This window comes from Lepidochelys olivacea, assembly GCF_965140295.1.
Source record: "Lepidochelys olivacea isolate rLepOli2 genome assembly, chromosome: 13".
Taxonomy (NCBI): domain Eukaryota; kingdom Metazoa; phylum Chordata; order Testudines; family Cheloniidae; genus Lepidochelys; species Lepidochelys olivacea.
In genome coordinates, this window is record NC_140423.1 from 18,767,675 (window position 1) to 18,780,830 (window position 13,156).

The following is a 13,156-nucleotide window of genomic DNA, read 5'->3' on the forward strand; positions in this document are numbered from 1 at the left end:
CTTTAGAAATCCGTTTAATCTAATCTAATCTAGGACCACAAACACCAGAATGCATTAGAGTACTCATAAATGAATTCCTCATCATTACCAGTGAACATTAAGGTTGTTTACATGCCTTAATCGTGCATTTACAAGCCTTACGTTTGGATTTCTTTTAAGTTTAAACTTACCACTGAATTTGTGGGCTTGTAATTACCTCAGAAATAAGCATTATAACGTCCCTGTTATGGTTTTGCCCTGAATTAAGAGATATGTACTCTCAACCCTAACTCTACTTAAACAATTTGTGTCTCAGAATTATTCATTTAGATTTATAATAAAAGTGTGTGTGGGGGGGGGGAAATCAGGTGGCAGTCATCTAGAAGGTTGCAGTCCAGCACTGCAAACAGTCAGTTCAAGGCTGGAAAATCCACAATGGAGACAGTTTTCATATGAAGATGCAAGAATATTAAGCATATCCTGCTGCACAGGATTGAGACTCAGGGCACTGTCCAAGAAATAGAGGGATTTCAAGCAAGGGGCTTCCTGAATTGAGGTGGGGTGATTGATGGGATGCGTATCCTGATTCTGACCTTGCCACTAAGAATGTGATGGGAAAGGGTTACTCTTCAACGCTTATACAATCACAGCTGGATCACCAGGAACATTTTTCTGACATTGGCTGGTCAGGGAAGAGCATATTTAGGCATACAAGATTTTTGCAAAAGATGAGGCAGGGACAGTCTTCCCTTACTGGCATATTCACATTGATGGCTTGAAATGCCAGTAGTGATTCCAGAGGACCCGGCCCATCCTTTGTTTCTTTGGCTCACTAAAGCTTACACTGGACACCCAGACAGCACCAGGATGACTGCTGAATGTGCAAAGGATGCTGACAATGCCTCATAACTAGGCTGGATCTCAGCCAGGCAAATATTTTTGTATATTATTGCTGCATGTTGTGTATTACACATTTGTGAAAGCAAAGGAGGAAACATTACCGGCAGCATGGAGGGGTGAAATGGAAAGACTGCCTATTTTGAACAGCCAGACATAAGGGCAGTTACAAGAGCCTACAAAGGAACTGTATGGCTCAGGAAGGCCTTAAAAGAGTGTGTCATGGTATTGCAGTTTGCCATAGTATATCAGCATGCTGCTTTTGTGTACTTTGTATATTTGGCTTCAATGGCAATATTTATAAATTCCTGCTGTGAATCTGGTGAGAGGGGAGTGGTGTTTTGGCCTATGTCATTTCTGTTTGGGGACACCAATACAAATACTGTTATTTTTTAAAAAGACTGAGTGCAAAAAACAAACAGTAAACTCAAATAAAACCTTTATTACATGCATGAAAGCAAAGTTGTAATCAGAAGTCATATTAGTCATAGTTTTTATTTTCCACGGGTATTCAACGAAAGGGATAAAGTTATGCCGGAGTCTTTTTTGGGGGGACTGGGATGTGTATATGGTCCTGTGTGTATATAGAGTTGTCCATGGAGTGCACCTGCTGATGGGTGGTGGTATTTGGGCATTTTGCTCCAGATTATTGTGCAACACCTGTGTCTGGTGCTTGAACAGAATCATAACATTTCTTGGAATATTTCTTGGGACACTTCTTGGTCCTTCTGCTTTTGCTCGGTCTCGATAATGCCATCTGTCCAATGCCTATTCTCCCCATCAGCAACATATGAGGACTGGTTAGGCTCAGGATCAGAGTAGCTCCTAGAAAATGTCTCTTTTGTCCTCTGTAACAATTTCAATGACATCATCTGTGTACAGTTCAACAAAATTCTCCACAAGGGAAGAAGGGCTTTCCCCACTGCCTAGTTCTGCAAGCTAAAGAAAAGTGAGCCCCCTGAGCAATGAACACTTCCTCCACACCGCAGGATGATTTGTTTTGTTGGACTGGGAAATCAGACTTAAAACCAAATCACTGTCCTCTGCAATGTTTACATTATATGTGTACTGTACAAGTGTATGCTTAAAAAGCAGGTATTCCAACTGGACAGTCACCGATTGCTTTTTAGGCTCAGATATCAGTGTTGGTATCTTTCTGTTCATTTGCAATGACTTGATATGTAGTGTTTTATAAAAAAATTTCAGCCATCTTGGTATCAAAACATGTTGACTACTAAGCTATTAATTAAAAAAAAAAACCTGGCTATTGTAAAAGCCAATTCCTTTGTTCTCTGATTGTACACTAATGGCTGCCATTTTGAAAGGGGAGAAGAGGGCCTCGGAGGTTTTGGGCACCATGAAGAGGGGTTGGGAGGGAAGAGTCATGCATAAAAAAAAAAAAAAAAAAAAAGTGCAGCAATACACCTAAGCTCCTTTTCCCTTCCTACACAGGCTCATCTGGGATTGTCAGGGTCTGGCCCATTTCCAGCTGTATTTTGAAGAGCTGGTCATTCTCTGAAGGGTCTGCATGCTCCTTCCTATTCCCCTTCTTGCTGGGCACTGTAGGGGTTTCCTCCTCTGGATCTTGAAGTGTGTCCACTGTCACTTTTGGGGTGATGGTGGTGTCTCTGCCACATGTGGAATGCAGCTCAATGTAGAACTGGCAGAACTGTGGAGAGGTCTATACCACCTATGAAATGGAACTCATTTTAGAAGTGGCAGATTTATGGGTGGACCCAATTTTTTGTTCTGCTCCCTTGCCTTCTAGTACAACTGGTGAAGGTCCTTCACCCAGCATTGCTTCTTTCCCTGTTGTAGCCCAGGGCTTGCTTTCGCTCTTCAATGTCTGCATACTAAGCCCTATTCCTCTGGTTGCCCTGTAGCTGGACTTGTACAGCCCTGTCTCCCTGCATGCAAAGAAGATTCAGGACCTTCTTTTCCTGATCCAGACAGGAGAACAAGATTTAGGTGATGCTCTATCTTTGCACTGAGCCATGCTCTCTGTTCAAAAAAAGGTGGGTTACTGGGTGTGCCTGCAAAGGTAAGGTAACAGGAAAAAAGGTATTTCCAAAACACACTGGGAATTTTAAAGCGGTCAGGTTTCTGGTCACTGTGACTCCTGGGCAGTGAGTTCAAAATTGTGACTGGTGTGGTCACTGTCGCAGACAGAGGGCATCATGGGACTGTTGCTGGGGAACTCCTAACTGACACAGGCAATGCAGTATCCACACTGGCATTTTGACCGCTGAATTATGTCTGCTGAGGACTTTCATTTGCAGAAGTGGTTTTATTTGGGCAACAGAAAGGCTGGGTTTTGTCAATTTACATCAAATTTGGGTGTGGATGCATGCAAACCTGCGGCAAAAAAGGCAGCTTCTGTTGACAAAAACTTAGACCAGGACAAAAATTGCCTTTTTGTGGTTTAGGATAATCCAAGGCACTCTTAATGCGGAATAAAAATGACCATGTGCAGAGTAGATATTGTACTTAAATTTCACACTAATTTCTCTAAATGTCCCATGTAGACAAGCCCTTAGTAACAATTCCTACATATACATAAAATACAGTACTTCTGAATATTAGGATGCTTTTTCACTTGATAAATAATGATCAACTTTCTAGAAAGATATTTCTATCTTAGCAGCTACTTTCAAAAATACAGATTAATCAGGAACTCTTTTTGAGTTTCTTTGCTACACTTGGCTATAAACCACTGAGTATGTTAATACTTCAAAATTCTCAACACTAACTTCTTTCATCAATAAAGATGCAGCACTGACTGGATCCAGATAGATTCCAAGGCCAGAAGGGACCACTATGATCACCTAGTCTGCCCTCCTGTGTAACAAAGGCCTTTGAACTTCCCCAAAATAATTCCTAGAGCACATCTTTTAGAAAAACATCCAATCTTGATTTTAAACTTAACAGTGAGAGAATCCACCACAACCCTTGGTAAACTGTTCGATTAGTTAATTGCTCTCACCATTAAAAATTTATGCCTTATTTCCAGTCTGAATTTGTCTAGCTTCAATTTCCAGCCATTGGATCATGTTATACCTTTCCCTGCTAGAAGAGCCCACTATCAAATATTTGTTAGACTTATAGACTGTAATCAAGTCATCCCTTAACCTTCTCTTTGAAATAGACTCAGGGAGCTCAATCTATCACTATAAGGCATGTTTTCTAATCCTTTAATCATTCTTGTGGCCCTTCTCAGAGCCCTCTCCAATAGGCCTTTCACAGTTATCCTGCAATCAACATCCTTCTTGAATTGTTGACATCAGAACTGGACAAGGTATTCCAGCAGCAGTAACATCCTCTGTGCTAAATATAGAGGTAAAATAACCTCTTTACTCCTACACAAAAATCCCCTGTTTATGCATCCCAGGATGGCACTAGATCTTTTGGCCACAGCGTCTCACCAGGCAGTTAAGTGCAGCTGATTATCTACTACAACCACAACTACGAGACTTTTTCAGAGTCACTCCTTCCCAGGATAGAGTCCCCCATGATGGAAGTATGGCCTACGTTCTTTATTCCTAGATGTATACCTTTACTTTCGGCATATTAAAAATGCATATTGGTTGTTTGTTCCCAGTTTACCAAGCAATCCAGATCGCGCTGAATCAGTGACCTCTTCTCTTCATTATTTATAACACCCTCAATTTTGGGATCATCTGCAAATTTTATCAGTAATGATTTTGTGTTTTCTTCCAGATCACTGACAAATATCATAGGGCCAAGAACCAATCCATGTGGGATGCTACAAGAAAAATCCTCTTAATAACCATTTCCCATTTACAATTATATTTTGAGACCCATGAGTTAGCCAATTTTCAATACACTTACCATGTGCCATGTTAATTTTATATTGTTCTGGTGTTTTTTTTAAAAAAATCAAAATGTCACGCAGTACCAAACACTTTACAGAAGTCAAAATGTATTACATCAAACACTGTCACCTTTAATCAACCAAACTTGTAATCTCATGAAAAAAGCTATCAAGTTAGTCTGACAGGATCTATTTTCCTTAAACCCTTGCTGATTTGCATTACCGTTCTTTAATTCTTTATTAATAATTTCTCATGTGGGCAACTCCACTATCTTGCCCTGGATAATGTCAGGCTGACAGGCCCATAATTACATGGGTCATCCATTTATCCTTTTTAAGGACTGGCACATTATCTGTCTTCCAGTCTTCTGAAACTTTCCCAATGCTCTAAGACTTATTGAAAAATCAACCTTAACAGTCCAGTGAGCTCCTCAGCCAGCTCTTTTAAACTTCTTGGATCCAAGTTATCTGGACATCCTGATTTTAAAAAACTTTAGCAGCTTCTGTTTAACATCCACCAGAGTTATTCATGGAATGGAAAGAGTATATCATCACCATATGATGGATGAGACTATATCATCTGTTTTTTTTCCCCAAATACATAACAAAAATATTTGAGTGCTTTGCTTTTTCTGCATTATTATTGATAATTCTATCATTTCCAAGTAGTAATTCTACAACTAGTAATCCATCTAGAATCCTAGAGCTATACTCTGTTTTAGTGGAAAGGACCATAACCTATTTGAGAAGTGGAAAACGTGGACAAACCAAAACAAAGTATTTGTTGAAGTTCTCATGATCATTCCATTCCATCAGAAAAGGGAAAACAATACAATTACAGTAGGAAATCTTAGCTAGAGAAGAAGAGCTTGATAGAGTGCTGTTCTGATGTATAAGAGAACTGTCCTTTGATATTACGTGAAAAGTTTTCCAAGTCTATGGCAAGAACTCCTCTCCTTAATGGTATATTTAGAACAGGGTTTAGACTGTAAAGCATGTATATGCAGCTGGTAGTGACACCTAGAGTTAAGGTTACCTAATACTTTCCATTACAAGACCTTATTTTGAATTTAAACTTTCATCCAGGCTTTTCCCATATCAGTCCTCTGCTGCATATTAACTTTTTTAAACAACAATAATTGTCTATGCAAAAAATATTCAACAGTTTCTCAGGATGAGGTAAGGGAAAAATATGTTGTTGTACCCATGTTTAAAAATTCTTATGACTGTTTTGTTGAGAAGCTCTAGCACCTCCATGCTTTGAAGCAGAGACTTAACATTTGGCAATTGGACAGGACATCACATTAGTGTCAAGGATGTGCCTTTTGGTTATCTCCATCAAAATCCACCCAAATATGGCCAAGTTAAAAGCCGCAGAAAAGTCAGAGTTTTCACATGTTCAGTAGAGGCTTCTTAGTTTGACAGATAAATTCTCCAAAGATTCTGACTGTACTGGGCATGCTCCAGCACAACAGTCCAGAGGCTAAGCAGGACTTCCCCTACAGTTGCTTCTCCTGATTGCCAGGGACTGATGACAGAGGCATAGCCAAGCTTCAGGGGTATGTGCTGGGGAAGAGGCAGAAGGGGTACAGAGGATGGAGAGGTAAAGAAGGGTCTACAGCAGGGGTGGGAGGGAAACCTTTTTTCTATCGGGGGTCACTGACCCACAGAAAAGGAAAAAAAAACCAAAAACTCAGTCACGGGCCGCACACAGCCCTGCAGGGGGGCATGGAGCTTCTCCCAGACTCCACAGTGGGGCCAGAAATGAGGGGTTCAGGGTGCAGGAGGGGGCTGTGGGCGGGGGCTGAGGGGTTTGAAGTGTGGGAGTGGGCTCAGGGTTGGGGTGGGGGCTCTGGGAGGGTGTTGGGGTGCGGAAGGGGGCTCATGGCTAGGGCAGGGGGTTGGGTGCGGGATGCAGGCTCTGGCCAGGCGCTGCTTATCTCACGCAACTCCTGGTCAGCTGTGCAGTGGGGCTAAGGCAGGCTCCCCCCGGCCCTGGCTCTGCGCTGCTCCCGGAAGCTGCCACGATGTGGCCAGGCAGCTCTGCGTGGTATGCGCTGTTCCCGGCCAATGGGAGTGTGGGGGCGGCACCTGCAGGCGTAGGTAGGTGCACGCGGACTTCGAGCTTTCTTGATCGCCCCTGCGCCTAGGGGCTGCAGGGGCATCCAACCAACTGGCCTGGCACCCTAGCTTCCCCCCGCAGCAGGTCCAGCCAGAGTTCATGTCTCCAGGCCCACGGGGAGCGGGGGGGGGGGCACCAAAGCTCAGGGCTTTCAGCCCACAGCGTGGAGACTTGCCGTGGGACAGATGAAATTAAGCAGGGGGCCCCCACGGGCCAGAGGTTCCCCACCCCTCTTCTATAGCCACTAGAGAACTCTGTTTTCCAGAGCCTGGAATAGACCGATGAGTCTTGAGTCTCAACATTCCTGTGCTGTCTAGCAAATAGTTGTGAAACCCACTGGCAAAGTGTGTATTTTATTCCCCGCAGGGGCTGGTTCACAGAGGATAAACAGCCTTTTACTGCCACCAGTTATGCTGTTAGCTCAAGTGTCAGAGATGTGTGCTGTGGATCTAAAGGTTTCTATCTTGCTGATGACTCATGGGAGGGGGGAGGGAGGGGAGGAGTCCATATAGTTGCACATGATGTATTAGGTCCTAAGTTTAACAAAAAACAAAACAAAACAAAACAAAAAACCCAAAACATTACATTCAAAAGCACTGTATTAAAAGAAAATTAGGGTTGCAAAGTCAAGCAAAGGTTGCAAAGTCAGATGTCATGAAATGCCAGAATTAAGGCTGCTTCCGAAATGCATTATGATAATCTTTAACTACAGTATCATACACTATTTTTTCTCCACAGGATCCCTGCCTCACTCAGTACACAAGATGGGCAGTACTCAGGGAATTAATCCAGTTTATGTAGTAAATCAGAATTGTCTATGGGACCCCTGCCCCATTTGTTGCAGAAAATGAAAGATGCACTGTGAGGCAGGGGACTGCAGGAAGACAAAGGATGGCCTTATGGTTATGACAACTGAATGACATTGTGAATAATTAGATTTTATCCCTGTCTCTCCCACAAAGTTCTTATATGATGCTGGGCAAGTGGCCCTCTGCAAAGTTTTTGTTTGTGTGTTCCTTATTTTATTAGTGCCCAACTTGAGAAACTTGGGGGTAGATTTACCAAAGGGCACTCACAGAGCATTCAGTTGCAGCTGAAGTCAAAGATAAATGTGCATAGAACATATCTAGTGCTATAAAAATGCTAGGGACTCTGAAAAAATAACAGGCCCTAGGTGTCTCAGGTTGGACACCCAAAATTGACACTTTGTTTCTTTGTGCCTCGTTCCTCATCCACACTTCAAAGGATATGTTATGAAGATAAGTTTATGGTACTGAGTGCTTCATGATCAGTACCACAGAAAAGCCCATGAGGAAATCAACAGTTCTGTATTGAGGGCAGGGTTTGGATGCTGTGCAGTAAATATGGCATGGAGGACATACACCAAATAATGAGAACAAAGAGAATAGATAACCATTCAGCAAGCACTGTCCACACTGTGCAATGAATAGGGCAACTGTCCTATTAAAAATAGTACATGGTCCTGTAATTTAAGATTGTACATATATTTTATGGTACAGTGTATGAGCAACCTTAATTCTGGCATTTTCCAACTTTTGAGTGCTTGACTTTGCATCCTTAACATTTTTAACATACGTTTTACATGGGATCTAATAGAGAAATATGCTCTTAATTTTCTGTAAAAGTGCTGGATGTGAACAGGAGTTTTATCTGTCTGACAGAAGAAAATTTGGTACACCCAGTATGTTTCAAACCCTTTTGTTTGAAGGCATCTAAAGTTCTACAATTACAGTGTTAACAACTTAGCTTTGACAGACCATGCAGATGACCATACTTCTCTTTGCAGCATTAATATAATACAAACTTTACAAAATGGCCCTCCATTCCTTCAGAAGGCTGGAAAGAGGTAGCATAGATATCTGAAAACCAAGTTACTATAAATAGTAGTCAGGACTCTGCCAATAAATTCTCAAGCAGGTCAAACTAACATTAGTTTTCTAAAACTCATATTTCCTTCTAATTAGCAGGATGGATTTCACATCTTCAACAGTTATTTGAATCAATTAAAGGTAAATATAAAATGTAATGAGGCAAGAAACAAATGGGCCTTTCACAGTTATCCTGCAATAAACACTTAAGAAGCATGCACTTTGATAAGAGTTTCCTTGAGAATGCAAATACAAGTAGACATTTTACTTTTGTAGCAACCACAGATTGTAAGAACATAAGAATGGCCATACTGGGTCAGATCAAAGGTCCCTCCAGCCCAGTATCCTGTCTACTGACAGTGGCCAATGCCAGGTGCCCCAGAGGGCGTGAACCTAACAGGTAATGATCTAGTGATCTCTCTCCTGCCATCCATCTCCACCCTCTGACAAACAGAGGCTAGGGACACCATTCCTTACTAATAGCCTGGCTAATACCATTAATGGACTTAACCTCCATGAATTTATCCAGTTCTCTTTTAAACCCTGTTATAGTCCTAGCCTTCACAACCTCCTAGGCAAGGAGTTCTACAAGTTGACTGTGCACTGAGTGAAGAAGAACCTGTGTTTTATAAAATTATAAGGAACACATGTCCTCAAAGCAATGAGAGATAAGACTAACTCACACTTCCAGTTCTGTCATTAATATTTAGGGTGGTTGTTGTTTTTTTAAAAAAGTCAATCAGTGGGCTTTAAATAAGTGAAATACAATCTATTTCTACCAAATACATTACTGAAGAGACTAAAGACAGTAGTTATTTTTTCATGGCACTTTAAGATACATGCAAAATTCAGAGACCATAACAGGAAATACTGTCTGTAAAAAAAACTTTCTAAGGACACTTATGCAGGGAGATCCCTGAGGCAGCAGCGCAAGCATGAGAGGGAATTTGAGGAAATTGAATTGAGGCAATTTTGTTGATTCAATTCTGCAGCTGCCTACCTTCAGACTCAGGAAGAGGACACTACTGTTTTACAATCAGAATGCTACCTTCTGAATTATAAGGGCTAGAAACGTAAGCATTCATTTGAAATTCAATTAGTAAATTGTTAGCATATATTTCCTTACCCATCAGGGCCAGTTCTCATTTTCCTGGATGAATAGATTTTTCAAACCACAATCTCATCAACAACTGTGGAGGTCTAAGCACCATCAAAACAATCAAGCGACCCTGATCTGAAATCTTCAGATCTTCCATGACATTGACAAGCATAGCCCACTCCAACTGAAGGCCAGAGTGGATCCTACAATAATGTTTGTTCATGGTCATCAGGAACCAAGTAGTTACAGGTTTCTCAATCAACTTTCCCCAAAATTATCTTGCTACATAAGATCATTGTATCTTTGCCTATGTTGTATAATTTGAACTGACTGCAGACAGGAGGACATATCAGAAAATATTCGCAAAAAGAAAAGGAGTACTTGTGGCACCTTAGAGACTAACCAATTTATTTGAGCATGAGCTTTCGTGAGCTACAGCTCATTCATCGGATGCATACCGTGGAAACAGACATTATATACACACAGAGATCATGAAACAATACCTCCTCCCACCCCACTGTCCTGCTGGTAATAGCTTATCTAAAGTGATCATCAAGTTGGGCCATTTCCAGCACAAATCCAGGTTTTCTCACCCTCCCCCCCCCCCACAAACTCACTTTCCTGCTGGTAATAGCCCATCCAAAGTGACAACTCTCTTCACAATGTGTATGATAATCAAGGTGGGCCATTTCCAGCACAAATCCAGGTTTTCTCACCCCCCCACCCCCAGGTAGCCTATTTCCCCTTGTTTTTTCCTACACCCCCCCCCCAGACGTACTGGTTAAACTTGGATTTAAACTTGGAGAGTGGTCAGTTTGGATGAGCTATTACCAACAGGAGAGTGAGTTTGTGCGTGTATGGGGGTGGGGGGGTGAGAAAACCTGGATTTATGCTGGAAATGGCCCACCTTGATTATCATGCACATTGTGAAGAGAGTTGTCACTTTGGATGGGCTATTACCAGCAGGAGAGTGAGTTTGTGTGGGGGGGGGGGCGGGGGCGGAGGGTGAGAAAACCTGGATTTGTGCTGGAAATGGCCCAACTTGATGATCACTTTAGATAAGCTATTACCAGCAGGACAGTGGGGTGGGAGGAGGTATTGTTTCATGATCTCTGTGTGTATATAATGTCTGTTTCCACGGTATGCATCCGATGAAGTGAGCTGTAGCTCACGAAAGCTCATGCTCAAATAAATTGGTTAGTCTCTAAGGTGCCACAAGTACTCCTTTTCTTTTGACCAATGCATCCACTTTATCTCATACTACTGGGATTCACATTAAAAAAAAATCCCATTAGTCCTTATAGGCAAATCAAAGTTTTTCCATCTGAACTATCCTTCTCTTTCCCCACCTCCAGCCTTCTCTTGTAAGTACTGATTCTCTACAACTGCACTTTCTATCCCAGCGTTCAAGTTCTGCATCATATAGCCCCTTTAATTTGTACCACTTCTGATGCAGCAGACAACACTATCACCCAACTTAGCATCTGTCATTTATTTGGAGGAACATTATTTGATGATCAGGACTCCATTCTCCACCCTCTTCCAACATAATAATGCCCTGAAGTCTACAGGACTAGCACAGCAGTAAAGAAGAATGAACCCTTAAAGAGAATATTACTTAGCAGTATATAGTACCTTTCAACCAAGTATTTCAAAGTGTTTTCTCATCTTTAAAAAGTTTCATTTTAAATCTTGCTCAAGTGATGAGTGATGTTGAGATTGTTTCAGTAAGATACTTACCACCTCTCCCAGACACCAGTTGTCACAGTTTGGAAAACTATGTCTCCCTCCACAGCCCTGCCAACTCCCCTTCCCACCTATCTCCATAAAACTCCAAACAAAAGGCAAGCAATCTGCCTTATCTGTTTCACTGAGTAGTCCCATTCTTGAGAGAGACAGTAAAATCAAACTAACCATCTTCCAGGTTGACACAAGGTACACATACAACAACATGACACAACAATTTTATCCCAGAGAACAAAGCCTAGAAGATTCAACCAAGGCACCAAAAGAGGTTGATGAAAGGGTGACACCTTCATTTAATTAGGAAATCTAACTTTATTAACAGAACTCTAAAATATATAAGAGAGGAGGGATTTGGAGACAAGCCTAAGGCAGTGTCTACACTAGCATTTTTCTTCAGATTCCCCATCATTAGTAGACCTGAGTCAGTGAGAGCAACAGAAGCAGCAATAATAGAGGTGGACTGCCAGTAGCCTTTTAACTGCAATGTCATCCAACTCTGCTCAGAACAGGTCAAGACAATATGGTGGTTAAAACAGCAGTGTCCACCTGGAGCTCTGTCTCCAATAGCACTCTTACCCATGTTTCCACCACTGGAAAGTTTTTAAGAAAAAGTACAAACCAAGCAGAAAAGGGCAGATCTGGCTCCAGGAGAATCGATGGGAATGAGGGGCTTGTTGGGAAGGAATACGGGTGAAGAAGATAGAAAAGGGGGCCGGCAAAAAAAGTTGTGTGGCAGTGGGGATCCAGGAGAGCAGGGCGAGGACTAGGGGAGGAGAGTCAGATGGAATTGGGGCGTATGATGTGGGGTCTGGCAGATGGAGCAGAGGGAACGAGCGAGCATGGAGGATCCAGAGGGGGAGAGACAACAATGACAGTGCCCCACTCTGGGGGAAGTGAAGGTGGGAGATGAGAGCCGGGGTGAGTCACAAGGTGAGGCGCTGGGAAGGCAGGAGAAGCAGGGGCGTGATTCAGCCCGAAAGGCAGGGGAAGAGTAAGAGGAGAGCGGGGAAGACAAGACAGGGTCGGTCGGTCGCTGCTCGGAGAACTGCAGGGGTGGGGCAGGTCGGAAGTGCCGGAACGGCTCGGTTGGGGCGGGTGATCGGCGCTCGGCAGCCGCAGGCAAAGCCCCCAACCCCCGTACCTCGAACATAAGCCCCAGCAGGAGGCCCATAGCCAGGCAAGACACGGCGTCCGCATGGTTCTGGATCACGAATTCATGGCTTAGCACGGGCGGGCTCTTGTTCTTCCTCCGGAGCCCCATGGTAGTGGTAGCCCCCGAGGGCCTAGGCAGTGGTCCCGGTCCAGAAAAGAGGCGGTGGCTCTTTCTCAACAGCCTCCTCACCTCACGCACAGTAAACACCGCTGTCCCCCACCCCCCCCCAACTACCCACCCACAACCCAGACTCAGCCAGTCACATTCCAGGAGCTCTATGATTGACAGCTTTACCGGTTAATCGCTGTGCCACCTGGAGGTGTGGCTTCCAGGGGGAGCGGGGCATAAAACGCCGTTAGATGCTCGGAACGGCTGTCAGGGTCCCCGTGAGTGACATTGACTCTAGCTAATGAAATGAGTCAGGGGGCGGGACCTGTGG

At 43.1% G+C, this 13,156-nt stretch overlaps 1 protein-coding gene across 1 annotated transcript in view; it reads right to left on the reverse strand.

Moving 5' to 3' along the window:
- LOC311529685 (translocating chain-associated membrane protein 1-like) overlaps nucleotides 1-12,927 on the reverse strand; it is a 45,701-nt gene extending 32,774 nt beyond the window's left edge. Inside the window, exon 1 of the mRNA XM_084645847.1 lies at nucleotides 12,706-12,927. Within this exon, the coding sequence (XP_084501973.1) occupies nucleotides 12,706-12,825 (120 nt within the window). The 5' untranslated portion in view covers nucleotides 12,826-12,927. The remainder of the gene's footprint in view (nucleotides 1-12,705) is intronic.
- Between the last annotated feature and the right edge of the window lie 229 nt (nucleotides 12,928-13,156).